The sequence below is a fragment of the Ooceraea biroi genome, chromosome 9, assembly GCF_003672135.1.
Source record: "Ooceraea biroi isolate clonal line C1 chromosome 9, Obir_v5.4, whole genome shotgun sequence".
Lineage (NCBI taxonomy): Eukaryota > Metazoa > Arthropoda > Insecta > Hymenoptera > Formicidae > Ooceraea > Ooceraea biroi.
The window spans coordinates 12,568,395-12,593,175 of record NC_039514.1 but is presented as its reverse complement, the minus strand read 5'-3'; the positions used below and the strand labels follow the sequence as shown (position 1 = coordinate 12,593,175).

At 43.6% G+C, this 24,781-nt stretch overlaps 2 protein-coding genes across 4 annotated transcripts in view; one reads left to right on the top strand and one right to left on the bottom strand.

The window, feature by feature from the left end:
- Positions 1–320: 320 nt before the first annotated feature.
- LOC105279572 lies at positions 321–6,162 on the top strand. 3 transcript variants are annotated; one of them, XM_011339433.3, is made up of 7 exons: positions 321–531; positions 1,165–1,406; positions 1,482–1,866; positions 1,962–2,352; positions 2,463–2,585; positions 2,721–2,853; positions 2,947–6,162. In XM_011339433.3, exons 2-7 carry the CDS (start codon positions 1,288–1,290, stop codon positions 2,993–2,995), a joined length of 1,200 nt encoding a protein of 399 aa, XP_011337735.3. In that variant the 5' UTR covers positions 321–531; positions 1,165–1,287; the 3' UTR covers positions 2,996–6,162. The 3 variants fall into 3 exon arrangements, with proteins under 3 accessions (XP_011337735.3, XP_026828004.1, XP_019887269.2); XM_026972203.1 differs by lacking the exon at positions 321–531 and adding an exon at positions 790–990 and having other exon boundaries at positions 1,962–2,313; XM_020031710.2 differs by lacking the exon at positions 321–531 and adding an exon at positions 802–990.
- LOC105279520 (methyltransferase-like protein 9) overlaps positions 4,853–24,781 on the bottom strand; it is a 33,518-nt gene continuing 13,589 nt past the window's right edge. Inside the window, 3 exon segments of the mRNA XM_020031712.2 lie at positions 4,853–6,306; positions 6,308–6,712; positions 8,566–8,778. Coding sequence (XP_019887271.2) covers positions 6,261–6,306; positions 6,308–6,712; positions 8,566–8,778 — 664 coding nt within the window. The 3' untranslated portion in view covers positions 4,853–6,260.

The following is a 24,781-nucleotide window of genomic DNA, read 5'->3' as shown; positions in this document are numbered from 1 at the left end:
TTATTTTCAGATTAGGAAGCAATTCGCGCGAATTCGACAATCGCGCGCGATTTTTACACGTAGTCGCGGCACGTGCGCAGTGGGAGACGTGGCGGCGTTCGGCGCGCCGGATCTAATTCGTCATGCGCCGCGCCGAGCCGGGCTTGCTCGGAGCGACGTGATATATCAATTGCAAAAAGTAATATTGATAAATGCGCAAAGTGGCGTCGCGTAAGCGCAGCCGGGGTCGCTCGTACGTGTGTACGCGCGACACACGTGCACACGTGCGCGTACCCGCACGCCATGTACGTGCGCGCACACATACGCACACGGCCGAAAAGCGCGTAGGAACGCCGCGGTGCGCCCCTGGCGGCGGACCGTGCAAGCGATCCTTGCGGAAATAATTATCGCGATTTATGTTATTTGCAAATGTGATCTGAAGCTATAATTAATTAGGTAATGCCGTGCAGCGGTGATTAACAGTGACGAACGGGCTTTCGGAGGTATCCGGCTTCGCCGTAGTGGAGTGCATCAGCGTGGTCGCGGCGCGGGGTGAGTGCACGTCCGAGAGCACGTTTGGCGGTTCCCCCCCGCGTGTTATCGTTGCGGAAGGGGGGCGGTGGCTCGCACGCTCGCGACCGAGCACTTTTTTATCGGTTCCGCCAGCTCGCTCGTCGGGCGATAACAATGGCCGTGCCGAGAGGCGCGTATGCTCGGAACGGGGATGACGGCGAGCGTCCGACGAGCCGCCGCTGCCCCGACGATGCTGGGAAACGGCTCGCTCGAACGCTACCCGCTCTCGTCGCCGAGCACCGTGTCGCGCATTTCGTAATCTCGACGAGCGGCATGAATGGCGGGCTCCACGGTGACACAACTTGGCGCACAGCGAGAATCTGCGCGCCGAGGATATGCTCGGTGATGTTCGGTGATGCTCGATGTTCACCACCTGGTCCTGTCATGGCTGATTCGCGTTGTCGCGGAGTTTTCACGCGAGATGACGAGATGACAGAGGTTGCTTTCGTCGTGAACATCGTTTTTGATATATTATTTATTTTATTTATTTTATTCACCGCGGACTCGATCACTCTTTATAAATCTCGATATAAATCGTCACGTTATCATAAGATTCACGTTTCTTCGTAAACGGATTATTTTGGAACGTTCACGTATATTATTTGTACGCAGAATGGATCTGGCAGAAACTATGAAGAACATTGTTGCCAAAGGTATGCAAACAGAAATGGGTCCAGCGGTGGAGGCTCAGGCTATCCTGCTACACCAAGCAGCGCTGGTTACGTCACGGAGAAGATGTACATGCTGTTACAGGCTTATTTGCAAAGTAAAAGTTGGAATCCCAGTATCGAACTGTTACAATGTTTTTCAGAATTCAAGGATGCCTCTATGATGCCAAGTGCTGCTTACGTACAGTAAGAATTCGCAAATATTTTGAAATTAAACATAACGTTTATATAAAATACTTATCGCATTCAATTCACTTATAGGATGATAGCATCTAGAGTTGCACTAGATTCACAAGGAAGATTAGTTCTTCGTGAGAACGGAAAAATAATACTTCCTTATGAGCATTTTGCCAACGCCGTGATGTTGAAACACATGAATGGGCCACACGGCTTGCATTTGGGCCTAGAGGGTACAGTCAGAGCAGTCATGGAGTCTTATACCATTGGGAGGGAGTGCTTCGGAATGGAGAAAGAGTTTATCATAGAAGTCGTACAGAATTGTCCAAATCCTGCTTGCCGTTATTACAAAAATCAGTTGGAACTTACTCAGAAGATGGGCCACATGGCACCCACTTACATCCAGGAGAATGAAGCTACCGCGTCCCTCTTGCGTACCGGTTTTCCGCACAGCACTGATTTCCAGGCGGTAAGCAACGTTTTCGTACAATATTTTGTGCGATGTTTGCCCGATACTACGTAAACTGAGTCCGTTAAGTGATTTGTATCTTGTTCGACGTTCAGACATTGAGCGGTGCTAATCCGAATACGCATATGGGAGGAGGCTCCGCAGCAGATTTACCGGAAATAAGAGGTGCTAGTAACCAAATGAATCTTCAACGTCCTCCAAGCCGTCCATCGTTAAATATTCCGCATCGGCCTGTATCGCAAGAGAAGAAAGTGTCATCCGGCAAGCAGCACTACGAATCTCTAATACCTAACATACCGATCACCGATCACAAGTTGACGGATTTTCTACGCAATAATCTGGATAACTTGGACAATCTCAGCGCACTGAATTTAGGGAACTTGCAAGGATTAGGGAATGCTAATAAGGATCTGTTGGCAATGCACAATGGCGCATGGCCTTTGGAAGGTGAAAAAAGCTCTCGATCATCATCCGCGAATTCGGAAGGTGATTAAAAGTATCGCAATGTAGACGTAATAAATACTACTTTTCGTACTTTTCAAGTGTATCTTTGAAATATCAAGATGACATTAACGCATGACTGTTTGCTACGGTAGGAGGTCAAGAAAAGATCGTGCGTGCATTTGCAGAGGTAATGAAGAATATGGCAAGAATGAAATCCTGCGTACGGCCAGCAATGTGCAAGCCATACGGCAAGCAGTCCGAGGCTTTGCAAAAAAGTAATAAGAGTTTGTTCAATCTTAGATGATTATTATTTTCAACATATGCGTAGATTCGTGTTGTAAAATTCAGAGTGATCTTCTATAAAACTACTAGTTGTCGAGATTGTCAGGTGGTTTGTTCTCTTGTTGCAGCATTGGTTGATACTATACAGCTTGTACAATCGTTGAGAAGCTTCTTGCCGCCTCCACATATACCAGTCTCCAGCTGGAAAAACGAAGATAAACACCGATTAGATCATACTGGTACACCTTACTTGTCAACGTTGTAAGTACTATTAAGTATATGTTAGTAATGTTAGATCTATCCCTGTCTCGAACTCTCTGGCTAATGAAATATTATCTGCCTGTTGCAAAACAGAAAAGCTAGTGGGATGGAAGAATTGTGCGAGCAGCGTAAGTTGGACTAAGCGTTATCTTCGCTTTACTCGCAACAGACCAAATTTCGTCTTTTGCGCTCTATGATGTTCTAGTCAGAAAATGTTTATCGATTAGCTGGGTGTTTCTTATCTAAACAACCCGATGGATTGCTCAAAAAAAGTTGTTGGCGTTTAGGACTTCAAATACTAAGAGACAAAATGAGTCATGCGTGGACTGTGATAAACGTGGATAGCGAGAAAAACAAGATTTATATGTAGGACTAGAAACTCACACACCGCGTCGTCTTAGGGGTTCTTACTAGCTTTATTTCATCGCTGCAGTCTGATTTCGTGTCGCGACTTCTCTCAATCTGCCTATGGGGCTTATACGGCGATTAATATATCGACTGATCCCGCCGTCACTGAATGCTGAACGAGTGAACTGTGATGCGAACGACATGACATACACGGCATGAAGAGCATTTATATTTTATCGTATCGATTTAACAATTTACCGCTTGTGTTCCAATGATTACCTGATTAATAGTATATCGTGTAGAGCTTTTTTATATACTATATGTAAAAAAATTATTATATAAGCGTGTAAAACTTAAATGGAAAATGAGAAGCGAAGACTAAATTGGCCTGGTACAAAAGCTTTTGCTACTAATCGTTATTTGACGTTGCATGAGAATAGGGGACGACGATGACCCTTCTGAATTTCGTGTTACTTCGTTTTTGTTTTTAACTGTTTGTTGAATATATATTCTTTAAAGTAACTTCGAATTAACATACACACGAAGTTACTCGACTAGCAAAGAAATTACTGTGTTCAACTTATGTATATATATTTTTTCCAAAAGAAAGGTATATCTATATGCGTTATTATTTATTTTTAAGGATAAGATGAGCATATACATATATCGTTGTTATTTCTAGTACTATTTGCTAATTGAGCATGCGTTACGAATGTTGAGAGATTTGCAATACCCCGTAAGCTCCATGGGCAGTATATGCGGTGTGCACGTAAAAAAAACGGGAAAAAAAGTCATTGTGGTCAATTGATATAGGTATTTTTTAAGAAACAAATTATTTCTTAATATATATGTATATATACATGATAAGCGAGGAAAAGAACGAAGTCGTTACGTCATTGGACGATTCTTAAGAGGGTGTGATTCGCACTGACGCTCAAAGACTTTTCACCGTGCACGAAGTATTATTTACATAGAAACGTTTTTTTATCGTCGCAAGGGAAACGCGAATAAGGGAAGGAAAACTCTATTCGTTATCCATTCGCGAGGCATTCGATGCAATGCTCGAGTAAACGTCGTGTCTCGATTGCGGGGATAAAAACTGTTTCTCCGTTCGGTTGTTATATACGCATATAAGCGATATGGTAAGATGTTTCCTTCTTTCTCAATAATGTAGGATTACAGGCATTTTCGTCTCTGGATGTAAGAAACGACAAAGTGCCGCGAATGTCTACTGCGTACGCGAAATTGTGTGTCGCGGTAATGCGAATGCATGGGCTGTGTCTTGTGGATCGCGTGTGTGTATTGATCTGCGAGTGCGGAGTTTTCGGCTATCGGATAGCAAAATTTTATATGAATGCGCGCGTATGTTAAAGGTGTCTTTCTATACATGTATCTGTTATATTTACTACATGTATGCAGCGAATGTGCCGATCGATTACCATTTAGGAGTCGGATCTATAGATCTGAGCAGACCGTGCGAGTTGTCAATCTCTCTCGTTCCGTTCTCTTTCTTCTTTTTTTTCTTTCTTTTTCTGTTGCGCATTATTGATTTCTTTCATTTATTTTTGCTCTCTTTGCTTTACTTTGTGTCCGTTGCGTTCAGATTGCAGAATGCATACAAGGGCACAATGATAATAAGTCGAAAGAGTAATTTTTGATAGTACTTCTTTATTTTATCTCTCACGGGTAGTGACTGTGGTTTAAACAAACGCAGATCCGGCTTCTATAGACTGCGTTTTTTGTTGACATACATATTATATATATATCGACAAGGAGGCTGCTGCAATATGGTTCATAATTGGACGATAACTTGTTGCACACCAAAGTGTATTTCCAATAACTAGATGGACTTATTTCTTATAGTAGTTATTATATAAAAAACGAGAAAAAAAAACAACAAACAAACGTAACACCGTTTGTTTTTCGCAGTCGGTCGCACAATCGACCGCCTGCGATTTAAGCATATCCATGTCGCTGCAATTTATGCCAAGTGGGGAATAAGGAGTGCGGAAACAAAGTCTGATAAGAATTTTTATGAATTGATATTTGAAATAGAATCTCGAGATGTGTGTGTATATATAAAACTGAGAGCTGTGTTCGCCATCTGTAATCCATCTTATCCTACGAATTATTATTTGGACACAATCGTGCGATTGCTCAAAATGTCACAATGAGTATGTACGTTTATTCGTTTTTGAAGCGAAAGTTGCAGCACTGTAGTACGTCTGTCTTTTTATTTCCCGGTTTACACATTTGCTTACACAAAACATATCTTGTACATTTATATTACACTTCAACGTTACCAATGTCAGTTTTAGATTGAATTTTGTTTCTTCTCTTCCGCGCTTTCGTTTTTCTTATCTCAGTTACGTTCCGACATTTTTGTAAATAATGCTTTCTGTATTATTATAATATCTCCTACAAATTAACAAATAAATACCTTTCAGAGTTTAAAACATTTTTCCTATTCGTGTCTTAGACTGATTTTACGACTGCAGTTGCTGCGACTGACGCTTCAGTGTGCGTCACTTTACATTCTTTTTCGAACATCATTTGTTAATTCCTACTAATTTAAATAATTGGCAAGAGACAGGATGCGGTTCTAGAGGGATGTTCTCGAACGCAGTTGAGCACACGAGGGAAGGGGCAGAGAAATGAAAGGAAGACGTAATACAGATTTCGTTTCCGGATCTCGTTACTCTCGCGCCATATCTATACCATAGATACCGTGTACACGTTTCCGCACCGAATTCGACAGTAAGATGATAAACGATTATAAAATGCGCACCGTTTCCGATCCGTTGTTCCCTTTTTAGACTCGGATCGATAATCGATATTCGTACACCAAACGCTAACCGCTGTGTCTGCACATTAAGCTCGTTGTCGCTTGCCAGTATTGCTCTTCTGTATTCTCGCATAATTCTAACTTATGACAGCAATCATTAAAGTTTTTACAAGTGTGAAAGACTCGCTTTCTTTTTTTCCAACTCCTTTTGATTGTCCTCACTCTCCCCGTGCGTACACTGTGCACACACAATCCGCCCCCGAGTTTTCAGTCCTTAATAGTTCCTTCGCAACGAAACATCGTTATCTACCGCTAATTCAGGATCGTGTACTAACTGGCTGCGCTTCTAGCACGAAGATCACGTCATCCAGGAAGTAGTACGCCTGTCCCAGGTCTCCCTCGCACAAGTACGGCAGTTTGCTCCAGACGAGACATCGTAGACCCACCGGAGCGAAAACCCGGTCGATCAGGCCGATTATCTGAGTCTCGAGGCTGTTCCCTCGCACCGGCAGGTACTCTGACGGTTTGTGATTACCCCTTTCGCCGACCTCGACATAGGGGCTGAACGGTAGTACCAGGGCGACAACCAATCTACCGCCGGGCACCAACGAATTTCTTAGTAGCCTCAGCAGAGTGTTTGGACGGTCGCAGCGGTCCAGGAGATTCAGGCAGAGGATCACGTTGAAGGGACCGGCCTCCTCGTGCCACCTCTCCACGTCGAGTACCCTGCGTGAAGGAGTAAAACTTATATTTAGAGTTTGCTCGGATTATTCTGGATATCTTTCATAATTAATTCCTAATTCCTAAATGATTTTTCTTCGACGAAACGTGAAAATAGGAATTGATTTCTCGGGGACGCAAATCGATAACAGAATAGTTTTAGTCTGTCGCTAATTTTACGTGCTGCTGAAGGGTGCTGCTACTCGAATGATGGTCAGAGTTCCATAAAATGTTACGGGTCCATCGCACTCTGCGGACGCTCATTTAAAATTCGAGCGGCGACTCGCACCAAGAGCAGGTCGGTAACAACACGGCGGCGGTGACGTGGTCCGGGTCCGCTCCGGGTGTAAAACCACCGTAAACTTCTACTCCAATCAATTCGGTGCAATAAACCTGTTAGTGACGCACCGTGTATAGGGCATTACGTATCGACACGAGCGTCGACAAGTGGCGTTTTATACGTCCGCGAGCGCGCAAATCCGGTCTGCCCATCAATTATCTTATCTCACTCTATAATGAAGCTAGCGGATTTTTTAAGATAACCATGATAATAACGGTCCTGATGATGATTCTTCAATCTGTTCGGGAACGACATTCGTATTGATTTCTCAATGAGAGACTGATTCGTGTTATTATCAATCTATCAAACATTTACATTTTCAAGGAAAGGAAAAGTGTATTTGATACATGCGAACAAAATTTTCTATAAAAATTGTGATGTCACAAAAATCATAGAAAAACCAATTTTATTTAATGACCTCAGCTTCAATAAGCTACAATTGTAATAAAGTTCTGAAAAAGATTTGACGGAAAAATCTTTTCTCTGCCAAAATAGAAATGCATATTATGCACTTATATTGCATCAAAAATCCCGCTTCAAAGACTGTCCTTTTCCCAGTTTACTCTCCACTTCATTCTTCAGTTTCTCATTCAGAACATTCGCATATATATTACAAGTCCACCAGAGTCACTCCCATATAGTTGTTTTTACGTCACTTTTCTCTCCTTTCTTATATATTGGGCTGATTAGTCCGGCATTCTATTCTTCTGGAGTTCCTCCTTCTCTCTCTTTTCATAGTTTATTTGATAATTTTAAGGAAATCTCTCCTGTCTGCCTCGCCATTAATCTCCACGCTTCGTTTTTTGTTCTCTCTCTGTGCTCTTTTTCCTTTTAATTTTTTCAGGAATTTTATGAGGAAAAACGCGGTCGTAATTTCCTCAGAATTGAAAATGTTAAGGAAAGTCGTGAATACGGAGCTTTAACCAGTGATGAGGATAAAATATGCGTCGCGTGAATTTACCGAGTGCGCGTTGCCCTTACAAGAAAATGCAAATACATGTTCAAGGAGCCGAGATTCCACCGCCCACCTTTGGCCGCTCGTATTCGATTCGAAGAATGTAATCTGTTTCGCGTTCTCGTATACGCGACTCCACGCTCGCAAGGGAGCTTTGCAGTTGAAAAATTCCCACCCAGTCAGTAGGGATTCTTCTCGGGATATTCAGATCGAACGACCTTTGCATACATAAACGCAATGACTGTAATAACGATTGGTTTCGAAGGTATTCCGCTGTCTGTGGATCTAAAGATACTAAAGATATTAATGTCAAATTTTAAACGAATAAAATTGCATCTCTTTCTTCTTGCGTGAATTTTCTGCTTGCGCGAATAATAAGAGTAAATCTTACATGGAGTAATAAAAATGAGCGAATTACGAAACACGATCTATAATCAGCACGTAATCGGTTTGTGCTCAGAAATTTTTCTACTGATATAATTTAGCGTTATTATCATACTGTTTTTAAATGAAATCGTCGGGGAAGCGTCAAAGACGGGCTGTTGTTTAACGGAATTTACGTACGTGAATTTCCTCTTCGCTAGAGCCCATCTCATGGGGGGTGAGATATCCGTGGCGTACACCTTCTCGAAGAGATGTGCCACGTGGGCGGTGGTCGCGCCATCACCTGCCCCGAGGTCCACCAAGGAATGCCAGGGGCCCGTGAAGCCGCTCGCGTCCATTAGCTTTTGAAATTGTTCGCTGGAGAACACGTGCATGGAGCCGCGACCCAGCAGTCTGCAATACCAGAAAAATTGTTATTGCAAGATGTTCATTTCACACGCAGAAATAAACCCGAGGTAGCCAATAAACTATTTTCCTATTTATAAAAACAGAAGATTATCTCATTCGTATATAAAAATCTATATTTAATCATTTCCGAGTAACTAGTTAGATCTGCTGATCTTGTTCCATAAAAGTAATAGTTGGAAATTTCAGAAAAGACTGAGATACGCGATACAGGCTTGTCGCTTGATGAAGGCTTTCGGCGATATCATTAAATGCTTTTACTGCATATTACTGGTCGATAATGCATCTTCATTTTGTCATGAAATTTTACGAGCGCGAAACCAGGCTTAATTAGGCTCATCATGGGGCGCATAATCGCCGCATGTCCCCGTTTATATTTTGTCGAACAACTCATTGGGAAACGATGTATGTCATTCGAGAAGTAAAAAAAAAAGTAGATAAAAACTTTGACACAAATTGCCAGTTTTATGTTTAGAAACTAAGAAATCGCTCTAGTTTCATCTAGTACTCGACTTACACAAGCACAATAATTTGGATCGCTCGAAATAAAGATTCAACCATCAGAGATGCATTCTTATCGATTTGCTCAGATTGCGCTCAGAATTTAATCTGTACTTATTTGTTTCGCTCATTTTTTTGGACGCGTACACCGTACACCCTTTGCTTCTCAGTGACATTCGATCTTCTGATTCTTCTGCCTATCAATCGATCGAACGAATGAACAAACGTACGAACGAGCACCTGCATATAGAAATCGAATTCCCGAGGCATCCTCGCGGCAGCAGGTTGGCCCCGCGGAATTCGTCGATGTCATCCAGAAAAGGAGGGAGGAGAGGGTGAGCGGACAGGGACGGGGGGAGCAGAAGGCAGGGCTGGTTTCTACCCCCGTTCCTCCGTGACTTCTCCTCCGTGTGCCGGAGGAAGCATCGTGAGGAAAAAGGGGGCGGGTTCATTCGAAAATACCAGAGTCGTCGCGGGTTGCGCGAAGCGATCCATCAATGCCCGCGGAACGCGGGATTTTGATCATGAATTCGGTTATCCCCGGCGTTATAAATAAGGCGATGGTGGTCCGCAGGCTGATCCCCGAATCTCCTCTCCCCGTCCATTCCTCCCTCGCCTTTCTTTCCCTCGTCGCTTTTCTCTTGCCTTCTTCCGCGCCGCTCGGCCATGGCCAGTGCCATCAATTAACGAGCACCTCCTGGTCCCATTGAATAATAAACAAGAATAAGATGGAGGGAGAAGAGGGATGGAGAGGATGGAGAGCAGCGATGGGACAGAGACAGGGAAGATAGAGAGGGACAGGGCGAGGGGAGAAGCCACGACGGACCCGGTTGGCGCATTGTTCGTAGTATCGTCCAGCTTCTCTACCTTGTTCCTTCTTTCTGCGGATCCTTAAGTCACCTACCTCTCCTCCTCCTTCTCTCCTCCTCCCCCCGCCACGTGGAGACTCACCTTCGTACGTCGCGCACCAACCCTCTCGCTCCCGTCTTTACTCCCGTTTTCTCTCCTCGTTCCTTTCCTTTCTCATTCTTCCTCCCTTTCTCTCCCCTTTTCCCGTTTCAGGTTCTATCTTTTTTCCTTGTACCCTCCTCTCCTTCTCTGGGCTTGTTTCCATTGTCAGCCAGCAGCAGCACCACCACCAACTCATCTCGGCACGGTCACATCTCGTCGTCGCGACCTCCACCGCGGATCTTCGGAGCGAAAAAGAGCGAAAGGGAGGAAGAGCGAGACGGGGACCCACGCACGCACACGCGCGCGTGTGGCCGTGCGGTGATATATACGCGGGGGCCCACAAATCAGGCCCGCGGATCGCAGCGGCTTCGTCGGCGGCGCGAGCGACAATTAATTCGCCGCTTTCGCTCTCTCCTCGGCTCCTCTTCTCTCGCAGGCCCCATTGTGCGCGTGTACCACACTACACTCGTACGCAACCGTCTCCTTCTCCTCCTTCCCCGTGTTTCCCAATCCGCTCCTTTCTCCCTTCTTTCCTTGCGATGCCCAACTTCCTCCAGCATCTCTCTCTCTCTCTCTATCTCTGTTTTATCGGACTCACAGGGTCCCTTTTTGCCTCGTTTGGGACGAAGGAGAGATGAGAAGAATCCTGAACTGTAGGAGCGCAGCTTTAATCCGGGTCTGGCGTCATGCGGTCTAGAGAGCTACGCTCCATACTCGATCTTAAAAAGGAGCGTCGAGGAAGGCGGAACAATTATATTTAAAGACACCGGGGGAAAAAGAAAAAGGTTCACTCTTAATTGCATTCTCAAATCGTTAGAAGATTTGCAGAAAATATTGAATTCGTCACGAAATTTCCTTAAATCGTGAGAAAGAAGATTCAATATCCTCAAAATGATAAAAGGATGTACGTGTTGATACCAAAGTCACTCGAAATGGTACCTTTAGACATTTGTTAGACGACAGCGTAATCCGAAAAAGTCCGCGGAGGACTCGAGAGTGCCTATCCGCGATCGCGTGTCCCGAAATGGGAATCGGAGTCAAAGCTCGGCGATCATTTCGCTCATTAATGCTCCTTGCGCGCGGTTCATCTCGCCTTTAGAGATGCCGATGTTCGACGGGTGAAATCGGTTTAGGAGGAGAGACGCCACGGAGAGACGCCGATGGTCTCCGCTCGCCGGCGGCGAGGATAGGCCAGCGCCATGTAAGCCCGATAACGATCTCCCCGCAGGACGATTATTTACAATTCCAGCCACCCACTCTCAGCCCGGGCGGTGCTTCAATTTTTGTCGCCGAGCCGGCGTGCTGTCGGAGAAAGCTTAAGCTCGGGCTTTTATCGGCAACGGGGGAGGAGGAGAGAACCCCCTCACCCGCACGGGGCCTCACGATCGTAAAATAGCCCGGAGGGCGAACGAGCGAGTAGTGTTAAAGAGGCGCACGGCGGAGGATCGTTTACCTAATAATAGCAATAATATGTAAATGCGATGCGTATCGAGCCGCCATCGAAAGAACGCGCCGCGCGCTACGACGCCATTGTTTGCAAATCCCCGGCCGAGCGAGCGATCCGGCGAGATCGGTACCGCGCTTGGGGTTGCGGCGAACCTCTTCTTCGCTCAACGCGGTGTTCCTCCGTCGCGCGACTTCTCGCCAGATATTACGCGCGAGCGATATCTCCAAGACTAGAATTAGATATTTGGATCAAAAGAATTTAAGATTTATGTTTTTCACAGAAATAAATCGTGCGCAGAAGAAACGTACATGTATTAACTTTTTCCAGGTGGAAGTAGCTTTTTACACGTATTTTGTAGCGAACGCATCGGAAATTATGTCAGGAAATTGAGGACATCAAGAATTGCATCTTAAAGAGTTACGGCAAGGGTATGTGTGTATATAGTGCACGATGATAACTCGATTGGATCTCGTCACGCTCGAGGGTGCGCGCGTTCGGTTCGAACGACCATTACGTATTCACGTCATTAAGCGTGCGCGAACGAAATGTAATTCTGTAATACGGCGCGCAGGACGGAACTTTTCAGAGTTCGTCCTGAATGGATTAATGAACCGAGTGACATGGGATCTGATTGGGGCAACACTTAAGGAATCCGGCCAGTCATCTCTACCTTCGTTTGTCGTCGTTCTGAGCGAGCAACGAGCCTGACCTTTCTCTCTTCCCGCCTCTCTTCTTTTTTTCTCGCGATGTCAATTCTCCCATCCGTTCTTCCGATACGTTCAAATTCCCTCTGTATCATCGGACGAGATTGCTTTGAAGCGTTGTTAATACGCTCATGATTGTTTAACGTGATGTGAGAAATGACAAATGGTTACGATATTTTTTACATTATTATCATTTTCGCCTTTTTCCAATTCTCTTTATAACGATTTTACTTTGCAATAATGTGAATATTAATTTTGCGGCGATTACAAACTTAGTGATGGGACAATGTGGAAGAAACGAGAAGACAGAGAATTGTTCCGCGCTATATCTTGTGCTGAACAAAACTTGGGACGGGTAAATTCTCGCGATATTACTTTCCTTAGGTGCACTCAATCAACGTCCGCCAGCGTGAAAAATGTATTTCGAATCGAGGAAGGTAAAAGGACCCGTGAAACTCGGAAAATTTCATAGATCATTGGCCATCACCGAATGCAAAAAGTTATCGGGGAATTTTCCTTAAAAAAATTCCTATTAAGCTGTTTCAATCAAATGTGTATGAATCAAGTCAATAGCTCTTGCGCTGAAAAGCAGATAAATTCAAATTATTCATTTAGATTATTATGGATACGTTCCACTTGGCGCTCGCAACGACGCGAGCGTCATTTTGTCTTTATTGCTCACTGAATATTAGACAAAGATAGAATAATGCTCGCGTCGTTGCGAGCATCAAGTGGAGAGAACGTATCCCTTATATGTAATTATAAATATATTATATATAATATCGACATTACATAAGATATATTAACGTTAATGATACCTAATGATATATAACAACCTATATATAACAAGAACGTTCATAGACCTTTCGCCTTTCAAGTTTTACACTAAATGATACGAACAAGCCGGTGATAAAGGCAAAGGAGCAATGAACCACTCGCGGTTGGTTACTGATGTCGCGGACAAAAAATACTAGATGGGAGAACATAAAAGGAAGAGACGCGCGCGGCAGAGAACGGAAAAGGAATCGAGGATCCTTCGCTGTGATATCATCGCGCCTCATCTTCCCTGTGCCTTTTTCTTCCTGGCCGCGATTATACAATCGATGTTGGCCCCTGTAGGCATGCGTACGCACACAGAGAAACTAAGACGGTGGCACAGCCTGGACGCGCGGCCAAGCGCATCCAACACGGACGCGCGTAACAAGAAGGACATGCTTCGCGCGTCGTGTGCGCTCTCGTAGTGACAATGTAAGTGGAGTCTCTTCGGCGAACGTCGGCCGCTTCCGTCGAGCCGCTTGACTCGGCTCGGCAAGGGAAAGGGCGAAAGCAACGGCGGGGGCGAATTTATTTTGCGAGACCTCCGCGCGCGGCGGGGTCTGCTATGGCGAGGGCGGGAATCTCGTGGTTGAGAGAGAGAAAGAAAGAGAGAAAAAGAGAAGGAGAGAGGAGGAGAGGACGAGAAAGGGAAGAAGCGGAAAGCACGACGGGACACGCATGGACCGATCGGAGGATCGACGAAGAGGGAAACGACGGGAGGAGAGGAGGGTGGAAACGAAGGATAGAAAGGACCGACGTGTATTTAGCATTCGCCGTACCGGCACGGCGTCTCGTTAGCTGTCTTCCCTCCCTCCCGCCTTTTCTCCCTTCGTCCCTTCGTTGCTCCTCTTCGTTACTCTCTCCGCTGGTTCTTTCTTCGTTGACGGAGAACGCGCAGAGAACGCGGATGCGAGTCCGCGACAGCTCAGTGAGGGTGGGCGCGGGGGTAGCAAGTGAGGATGCGCGGGGTAAGGGAAGGCGAGCAAACGTCACTCGAACCTGGGGATGCTGGGTAGGCGTGGACCACGGACCACCCTGTCCAAGGCGGCTGGAGGGGAGACCACGCCGCCACGATCGTCGAAGGGGGGCAGGCAGGCGAGGGACGCTGAGGGTTAGCAGGGAGAGGGGGTGAGAGGCCCGTGGACAATAATAATTATTATACACGCTGGAGTTTTGCAAATGCTGTCCTTCGATCGGGGGGTTTGGCGGCGCGGAAAGGGAGACGGGGAGGAAGGGAGAGAGGGGAGGGAGGGAAGTCGGTGGACAAAGTGGGTGCTGGGAACGGCCGCTCGCTACCTCGCCCGGTTATGAGGAAGAGCGGGAAAGGGTGAGAGGCGAAACGAAAAGGAGGAGAGGAGTGATTCTTAAACGGGATCGTTATGCGTTATGAGAGTCTCTCTCGCGCTCTCCCCGTTCTCCTCGTGCTCTCTGTCTACGATTGCCTCGTTCTCCTCCTCTTCTCGTTTTTCCCTCGTTTACCCCTCTTATATACTCGGCCGCTCGTTTCACCCCTCAGACGTACCACTTCGTCGTGCTACCATCCCTCTCTCTATCGTGAGAGTGGACGTGTGTATGCGTATGGTACACATGAACGGCTGTGTGAACTTGTATTGGAAAAAGCTTCATATATATTTATATATATGTGCATGCAAGTACACAACCATGTACACATGTATACATTTGTGTACGTGTGCGTATATCTGTGTGGCGCGATGCGGATCGCACGTCACAGTTTGAGGCTCGAAAGCAGGCGCAATCCCTTTTGTCTCTTCTTTCTGACCTCATGAAACGGTCATCAACAAGGCTGCCCTAAAAACTTTACTTGGTTTTTATATTTAACACGTTATAGCTTGTCTATATAAAATCTTCGATTGTAGAGATTCCAGAATTTCTATGATCATGCGAAGATGATCGATATTGGCTGATCTTTTCAAAAAGTTTGTATGCATTTTTCGAAGTGTATCGTAACGAAGCTAAAAAAATATCAAATTGCTTTATTCTCGTAGCGTGACAGTGAGGGCGGTCGTTAATTTCGGCTGAAGTCGCGCGACGCCGTCGGATTTTTCAAGCGGACGGAAAGTCGAAGAGGATGGGACGCGCGCACTATTCGCCAGGGAAATATACACTTTTATAACTCGTTTCTCTCCCTCTCGGCACGGGCTACGGCAAATCCCTCTCTTGACGGGGACATTTCTGAATTTTAGACGCCTTAAACATCGTGATTCGCGTACGAGCGTCGTGCGTCGTAAAACAAGAGGCGAGAAAGAGAAAGAGTGATGTCGTTTATATTTCCGTTCAATGAAATCATGAACAGCCTCTTGTAGATTTTGTGGGACACCTAAAAATTCGTGATCAACTCTTTTGCTATATCGGCCGAATAGAATAGCAATTGTAGTGGATCACTAACGTTACGCGTCTGAGTAATAGAATCGCATTCTTTATTTCACTATTTTCATTCACTATTATTAAAGACATAACTTTCTAAGCATAAAATTAAAATGAACTTTACATAAAAATAATATTTATGTAAAATTATATTTAGTTTATAGGTAACTAAATGAAACACAATATTGCCTATTACAGTAGACATATAGTAGATTGTGGATTTTTAAATACGGACTTAAAAAGAAAAAGAAGTTTACAAGCAATTTCAAGACTGACAATTCTAATCGATGTTAGAAACAGAAGTGTATATATAAGGACATATATATATATATAACTTGATTTAAAAATTGGATTCAATTCTGCATTTGGAATTTGGAAAACAATCATGATTATATTCCCTGTCTCATTTGCGAGTAATTTTGAGGACTAACTATTGTACATATCGCGACTGAAGCGGTTAAATTTGTTCGTTTTAGAAAAGCGTCTTATCCGTGACACTTGGGACGACGAGCTGGCACGGATATGAATCAGGGAATTTATTATTTAACAGGACATATTTAGCGGCGCACGTAGCAGACAGGGACGTCCTTTCTTGGTTGCGCGCTCGTTTCGGGCGCACACTATGCGAGTATGTACACGCGAACGGCACTCGTATGCAACGACATGTGCATTATGCACCAACAGACACGGCAGAGCCTAGTCGGCGACTCATATATGTCTATATCTATATCGTATATGCTTATTTTCATTAAGCATGTAAGAATAATGGAAAAATACTTTTGGAAAATTGATAGTTGCATAGAAACTTGTCATATGATAAAAAATTTCATTTAGATTTAATAAAAAATCTCGAAGGAGTTTTGCATTTATATCAAAGGCATGTGTATCATTCTTGGAATATGTTTGGAAAATAAACAATATTTTTCTTCCTTTGTTTTGATATAATTGAATGTTATACGTATATGGATATATATATCAGTACTCTACAATAATGTATTCTGTTAAATTGAATAGTTTCATCCCTTTCGTATTGTGTTATTTTCACATGTAATGAATATGCGAAATATTATAGTAATACGAATTTATGTAAGACAATATGATTGATAGTTGTAAACTACGTAGAAAAGAAAAAAATAGAGCAAAGCAAGAATGCTATATTATTACGCGCATCGCGTGTGTTGCAAAGGTAAAGGGTGAATTTTAAAAGGGCTCTTTCTTGGAGCAACTTGCTACCGCGCTGCTTTTTCATCGCGTTTGTCTGGCGTTTCCCGGGAAGAATGGATTAATACGTAAGTAACAAGACTTGTTATTGTTGCACGAAAAACGTTGCTTCAACCGTTGTCATATTCTAGCGTGCGGATCTATGAAAGCTATACGTAAAAGGATTGTATAATTTCCCTAAAATATTGCATGTGCCACGTAATATTTCATATTTAAAAAAAAATCTCTAAAGATCTCCCTTTTGCAATTTATTGAAAATATCAAGATGTTCTTTTCTGTGATCATATCGTATAAAGAGATTTTATTAAACGTGCCTTTTTTTGTCATCAAAAATCAAGAAAGAAAAAACAATTTCCAACTTTTAAACGATATATGATATAAAATTTTTATATATTTAGATTGATAAATCCATATTAGGTATGAATATGATATGAATATTAATTGACTCGCAGTGAAGCTGCATTTGTACACATTTATATGCAGTACGAAGACAATGTTAAAGTAAATCGATATCGCACAACTAGTGCGCGTGCCAGTTTCGTTAACAAACTTTTTTGTGCTCATTGTTATCACAGTAAAATGAGATACTCCATAATTTCTTGCCAATTACAGAGGATTGCCATTAACAAAGTGTAGTACTTCGTAATAATTCGAATCACCTATATTATCGTCATTTAGCAAATTGAAAATAAAACAAACGTTACAATTTCGAGAAAAGAACCTAATTTAAAGTAGGTATGTGTAAATACACATACATAAGAATAGAAATTATATGCAAATAAGATTCCGCAATTTCAAGACGAAGCTTGGTAGTTGTTATTGTGTGCACTTAAAACACTTTAAATTGTGTTTGAAAATAATTTTTCGTTTAATTGAATAAGTTTTTAATTACATTCAGAAGAAAATGGAGTTGCAAATAAAGGTATGAGTAGGAAACTCCCCTTTTGCAGATAGGACGCCCCTTTTCTGGACGCGCGCCGCTCTCGGAAAGGGTTTAATGAGCAATTAAGAGAGCGCAAACGCGCGCCGGCGCGTCGCGACGCCTGATCACGCGCTCCCGGAATAATCCCACGGGGCGCCGCCCCTCGTCCTCGTAATTACTGGTCATAACCGAGAGACAGAGCGAGATCCCGTCGGGTCGGGTCGAGTCGGTTTCCCGAGAGGGTGGACGAGGCGGCGCCGATACGGCTTTTCCGCTCTGGGCGCGCGAGAACTCGCGCCTGCGCCCGGCCGTTAATTACACGGGAGAGGGTTGCCAATCGGAGGAAAAGCCACCCCTCGCGCAAACGCGCTAATGATAATTACTGACCAATTGGGCCGATGCCGCCACGCCGTGGCGGACCAATCGTAGGATGCTGGATAGAAAGAAAGGAAAAGCGAAAGAGAAAGAGCTGGCTCGGTATAACGATACGGGAATGGGCACGAAGGTGGTCGATTGAGGAAACGGTTTCCGAGTGCAGAAAAAGTTACTGACGACTCAAGCAACGTTAAGAAACTTAATAAAAATTTAAGGCACGTAATATTATTACTGAAAAATTGTTACGGTGTACTATTTATTACGACGTAAACGTTGACAGATTAGCTTTAATATTATTGATATTAATTAATTTCTAAGCAACAATATAAATTGAGGTACAAAATACATAATCATTTTATTCTTAATTGAGCTAGTCGCAATTTGTACATTTCTGTACATACAATAAATTTATTAAAAACACTTTCGACGCAATAATGTTTTCGAATTAATTTTTATCATCAACCTCAAACATATACTAATAATATTTTTTATCGACAACTTGTAAGACCTGAAAACAAAGACAATTCTGATCTCGCGGAACCGCACAATCTGCCGTGTCTCGTTTAACGTCGTCACTTTTCTCTTAACGCCCGACCGCGCAGTGCGATTTTTATGGCCGGCGACGAGGTCGATGCATCCGGAAAAGTGCATATTGCGCGTTACGCGCCTGTCCAATACGTGGCGAAGCGGAATGCAATGTAGCGTTTCGCTCTTACTATCTCGTCCTCCGCCTTCTCTCCCAGTAATTCCTTCCTGGTAACACGTGTGTGCTGCAAAGCGCGGCCGCTTGTTTCCGGAAAATTACCGGCTGGACTGCCAGCAAATTAGAAAAAAAGAGGAAAAAAGGAGGAAGTACGACCCGGTCCCCGCGCATTATTATCCCACGTGGCTCCTTTTCGCTCATTAAAATCAAATTTACCTCGTAGCGCTCGAACGCGCCATACGCGTCCGCTCGTTTGTCGTATTCGGCGGATAGCGAGAGAGGCGAACATACGTGACAGATATACGAACAATGTATCGTCGCGTGAACAATCAACTAGACACGGTGGATAAAATATCTCATCGTTCGAGGGATCGTTCAGGCATGTGGAAACGAAACGATTGTCTGGATTTGTACTACTAACGTTGACCTGCTCAAATAGTTTTACATTCCTAAATTGTCATTTATCTCTCTTTCTCTTTCTATTTCTTCTTTATCCTTTTAAAACATAATAAATAATAATCATAAACATAATAATCAGATCCAAAGAATTCCTTGTTAAAATCAAAGAATGATGTTTTGTCACAAATGCATTTGAATAAAACGTGAAATTGTTTAACGTTACATAATTTCATTATTCGTATGTTAATACAAGCTGCTTTCACTTTTTATTACTTTTTGCGATTCGCTTGAATATAAGTTTCTCATGTGATGATGTGAGCCACACACCAAGAGAGTAATGGCTGCCAAAGTAAACCGCGACGAAACCTGTCGCAATTGCACGCGTATAATACTCGACGATGGAGCCTTTAATTGTTCTGCTCCCACTTCATTATCATATAAATTCCCGTGTTTACTTTCCGCCGGTGATCATCGTTTAATATAATGTCCGACGGTCGATTTGCATAAAACTTATTTGTGACGTTGGAATAATCGAATCTATCTTTATACTCAAATTTTGATGCAAGAAATTAACTTAGAACGTTAGAATTCTCCAGACAGATTCACTCTTACGATATTTTATTTTGCATAATAAATTACTAATATTTAATTATTATATATATATAATTTATATAATTGTGACTAATAATAGTCAAATGAATACTGTTGTATCTATAATTGACAGAAATTAAATTAACGATGGTATATCGGACGATTTTCGAAGCTATCGCTGAAGCGATGTGGATCATTCGTAGACAGAGGAAAGAAACTGTAGGGGTCTGGTCACCCTTCAGAAGTCAGGTCTGGACAGCGGGGAGGTCGAAGAGGAGACAGGGAGGTAACAGGTGGCGCGCGGAACTAAACACCTTCTCCCTCGCTCGAGCCTCACCATCAGAGACTCTTGTTGGTCCCATACAAGTCGAGGCCCCTAAGACAAAAACTAGCTACTGGATTCCCCGTCTGTACCTGATAATTTCGCGCTCTCGTCCTCCAGTCTCTCTCGTCGTCTCGACTACGCCGGTATCTCAGCACGTCATTTTCTCCTCTTCATTTTCTTCTCACAAGTCGGCTACCGAATGATTAACCCTTTGACTGGCATTCGCGCTATCAATCTGTCCGTTCCGCTGATTCGCGATTTCATGATTCTCGTCGGAAAGATTGATATTGGAATGCTTCATTGTTCAACGGTTCGATTATGAGTGCTCCATTTCTATTCATCTGCACAACTATGAATAACTCGCTGTGGAAGAATAATATACAATTATACAAAAAGAAGATGTTGCATCTATGCTGCTGCTCTTTGTGTTTTAGCACATATTTTCTAGCCCGCTTATAGTTTCCAGTAACAGTGATGGATATATCGTAACATATTGCTTTTTTTAAGAGTTTCGATGAATCAACGCCAGACTAAATAGAACGGGAATCAAAAGTAGACTAACCGTGCGAGGGATAACGGACGCGAAATTACACAGTCGAGCCCGAGCCTCCACCTCATTAGACGATCGGAAGCTCGAATTCGGAATGCGTCCGCGTATTTCGTCTGAACGCGCGGGATCTCTCGGCGGTAGCGGAATGATAATATTAGAACGAGATTGGTAATGGCGGTCGGGACGGTAATTACGCACGTAGTCTCGCGGGAGAGAGGGAGGCGAGAACGCCGGTGGTATATAACAACCGAATTTGCATCGAGATACAATCGGAGAAACCGGGGGCATCCGTCCCCCCCGCCGTGCCGACCGCCTTCCTCACGCACGCTCGCCACCATTCGCGCGTGGTTCCACCGGCGGGGAAATATTTCCGGGACTGGCAATTAGCAATAATGATCCATTCCGCGTGCCAATCAATGTTAATTGACACCGGTCAAGCCCGAAACCCCGCAGGAGAAACGCGGGAGCTGCGGGACCACTCGACTATTCGTGCGAGCACACCTGCGCGTTCGGTTCGCCAATCCGGCGAAAATTGCGCGCAATTTGCGCGAAAATAAAATCAAAATGGAACAGCGAGCAGGGAGGGAAGGGGGAGGGAAGGGGAAAGGGGGGGCACGGTGACGCACGGCGAACTCGAAAAGGCGCTGCTCCGCGCGAGGAGGGATTCCCCCCTCGTTCGCGCGGCGCAGGGCGGATGCACGCTTCGAGTGGCTAATTTTCTTCCTTCTCTTCGCTACCTCTCCCTCCCGTCCTCCCGGCCTGGCTATACCGTGATTTCCCTCGTCCTTCTCTCGCGATATCTCCTCTGTCCCGAGGACGAGACGACCAGCACTTTGATGGAGGACATCGCGCCGCTAATTATGATTAATTCGTGAGACGAGCGAGCGAGGACCTCGAACCCGGGAGCTACCGGGGGCGCAGGGGATCAGGATGCAGGGGGCAGACGGGAGGACGTAATTAATATTCTCAGCGGGACGGCGTTGCAACGTCACGTGAACGTCACCCAGGTGACTCTAACGTCGACGATTTCCCCGTTCCGAGTCGCTGCAGCCTTTCTTTCTCTCTCTCTTTCTGTCTGTCTCTCGTTCTGTACGCACACTGTGCCGCTTTGCGCCGCGTAATTACGCATTCGATATAATTGCGCGATGATTATTCACGACTGGTTATCCCGCGCGCCTTTAATGCGCGCGTTATTAGTAGCGAGCGAAAGCGCGCGGAGTTACCGGGGGGAGAACGTTCTCAGTTGCGTGAAACGGAAATCGCAACGTAGTATAATTGCAATTGACACCACGAATCTTTTAGATTCTCAGATCGCTGAATCTAAAGAAATGAAGAGAGAATAATTTCCGTTACATAAAAGTCATCAAGTTCATCAAGTGCATCACGGGAAGGCAGAAAATATTAACATTTCAAATAAATGTACGTTATGAAAACGACTGGACATTGTCGGCAATGCCGTCGCAGTCATTGTAATTTTATTTCGATTTCTTGTAGTCCTGCGATGTATTTACTGTAATTGTACACTCAATATAATTGTGAGCGATTATTGTTAATTATTGTTTAATACGAATTAAATTGTTCTGGCGTCGTGTCGGCTTGCGAAGGTCCCCTCATTTTTCAAATCGCGTGTGACTGTAATTGTGGGTCGAACGTAATTACAAGTAATTATCGTAATTATTCAGTAATCCAAGGTCGACCGTCGCTCCGCAGAATTGAAAAGTCGTTTATAAACTTCTGACAAGGGGAAATTCCTTTGAACTGCAACCAACGATTTCGTGAAATTATACCGGACTTATAAACAAAGTGTAATTATCGCGAACATAATTGTAAGAAATATATTCACTAATTAGATCTCCAAGATGAAAGTTCAGAAAAGAGCGTTATGTATCGTTTTTAATTATAGATAACACTCTTGATGAAGCTAGCAAGATCTAAGAAATACACCATTTCTCAAAGCTCAAAATACACGTTAGATTTGACATTTCTATCACGTATCATTACCGGCGTGACTCATTGCACGATTCTGTTCATTTTATTTATAATTATCTCAGAATTAAAGATGAACGCAAATCTTGAAGACCAATACGCGTGACCAGTGTTATTGACGCGCAATGCAGTATATCGGCAATTATTACACCAATCAATTCACGTTCGGAGGGGCAGATCGAGAGGTAGGTAGGGTTTATGGTGGCGTGGCGAAAGGGTTTAATTACGTGCGTCTCGGCGATGACGAAGACAAATACCAAGGTGTGATTGCCAGTAGTAAACTCGTCGAGTTTTCGATCAGCTGGTACCACCGTGACTAAAGTGCGGCCGACGCGGTGGCTCGACGTGATGCGGGAACGACGCCCGTTCTTACTCGGACGTATGATTAAGTTACATCGGATTCGGCAAGACCGCTGTGCGCCATAGCGCTGACAATTCAATAAAAAAAAGAAGGGAAGCTCCGTTTTTCGCGACTATGGATTATTCTTTTGCCATTCCGCGCTTGGCAAGCAAACGTGGATTATCTCGCGCTTTCCCGGCACAATGCCAACGATTGAATTTAAATTCGTGTCTCGCATGGTCCACGCGCGATACTCCACATATCGACCGCGGGATATTTCCCCTATAAATTATGGATATATACTGCGTCTCATTTGTTATGGGGTTGTGACACGTGGCAGTGTACTTTCGGATCGACTCTTGGATGAAAGGAACTATAAATCCTGTATTTTATTGTAGCACACTAAATTTCTCATCCGCGTTTATAGACTTTGTTAATTACGATTACATTCTGAATTGATGCTTTTTCGGAAATCCGCTGCTGAGAAGCGGTTCGAACACAAAGTTTATCAAAAAATCATTTTCTACTTGAATACTCTTGGCAATTTCTCATAATAGTGTGTGTGAAGCTGGCGTATCATTTCGCGGAAAATCATTAATTATTGAGAGTTCTGGCTCCCTTTTTAATAGTTCTAGAGTTCCTGATAGGTTAAACACATAGTTCAGGCCATTAAAGCGAAAAAATCGCATAGTGCAAAGTGAGACGCCAACTTCACGCAGCGTCTCACTTTGTCCTGCGACAGTTTCCGCCATAATTTCGGCTAGATTTTAAAAGATCTACAGTTCTACATGAGTTCTAGAAAGAGTTCTAGCGAAAACAATTTTTTCATCTTTTTATAATTATTAAAGCTAAAAAATGTTTAAGGGAATGACGACTGGTTAATTTCAGAGAGTTCTGTGCTTTATGAAATATTTCTCGTGTAGTTCTGAACATATTTAACCATTTTCCAAAGAGTTCTGAATGCAAACATTAACAATTATTTAATAAAATATTTTTATCGTCCGAGAAAGACGTATCTACGGAGATATATGTGAGACGCTGGACGATTTTCGAGAGTTCTGCTTATTCTAAAACAGTTCTCGTATGGTTCCGGACATGTGCAATGCCTTTCCAGAGAGTTCTGATAGGAACAACGATTAGAAAATTTTTTAAAAAATTATTTCACCCGAAGAGTGGACGTTTTCGACTTTACCAGTGAGACGCTGGTTGATTTTCGAGTTCTGCTTATTCTAAAACAGTTCTCGTATAGTTCCGGACATGTATAATGCCTTTCCAAAGAGTTCTAATAGGAACAACGAATAGAACATTTTTTAAAAAATTATTTCACCCGAAGAGTGGACGTTTTCGACTTTACCAGTGAGACGCTGGTTGATTTTCGAGAGTTCTGCTTATTCTAAAACAGTTCTCGTATAGTTCCGGACATGTATAATGCCTTTCCAAAGAGTTCTGACAGGAACAACGATTAGAAAATTTTTTTTTAAATTATTTCACCCGAAGAGTGAACGTTTTCGACTTTACCAGTGAGACGCTGGCTGAAATGTCGGAGTTCTGGCTTTCCTAAAATACTTTTCGTATAGTTCCACACGTAATTATGAATTTCCTAAAGAGTGCTATGCACCAGCAACATTGCACAATGTTTTAAAAAATTAAAACTGCTCGAAAAGTGAACTTTCATACAGAAAAGGTGAGACGCTGACCGAAATGTCGGAGTTCTGACTTTCCTAAAATACTTTTCGTATAGTTCCACACGTAATTATAAATTTCCTAAAGAGTAC

Bases quoted from the DNA above. Each gene is read 5' to 3' on its own strand.
- LOC105279572 (XM_020031710.2), top strand. From the start codon at position 826: ATGAATGGCGGGCTCCACGGTGACACAACTTGGCGCACAGCGAGAATC. The intron at 1,407-1,481 runs GTAAGAATTCGC...ATTCACTTATAG, and splicing joins CCAAGTGCTGCTTACGTACA to GATGATAGCATCTAGAGTTG. The intron at 2,854-2,946 runs GTAAGTACTATT...GTTGCAAAACAG, and splicing joins ACACCTTACTTGTCAACGTT to AAAAGCTAGTGGGATGGAAG.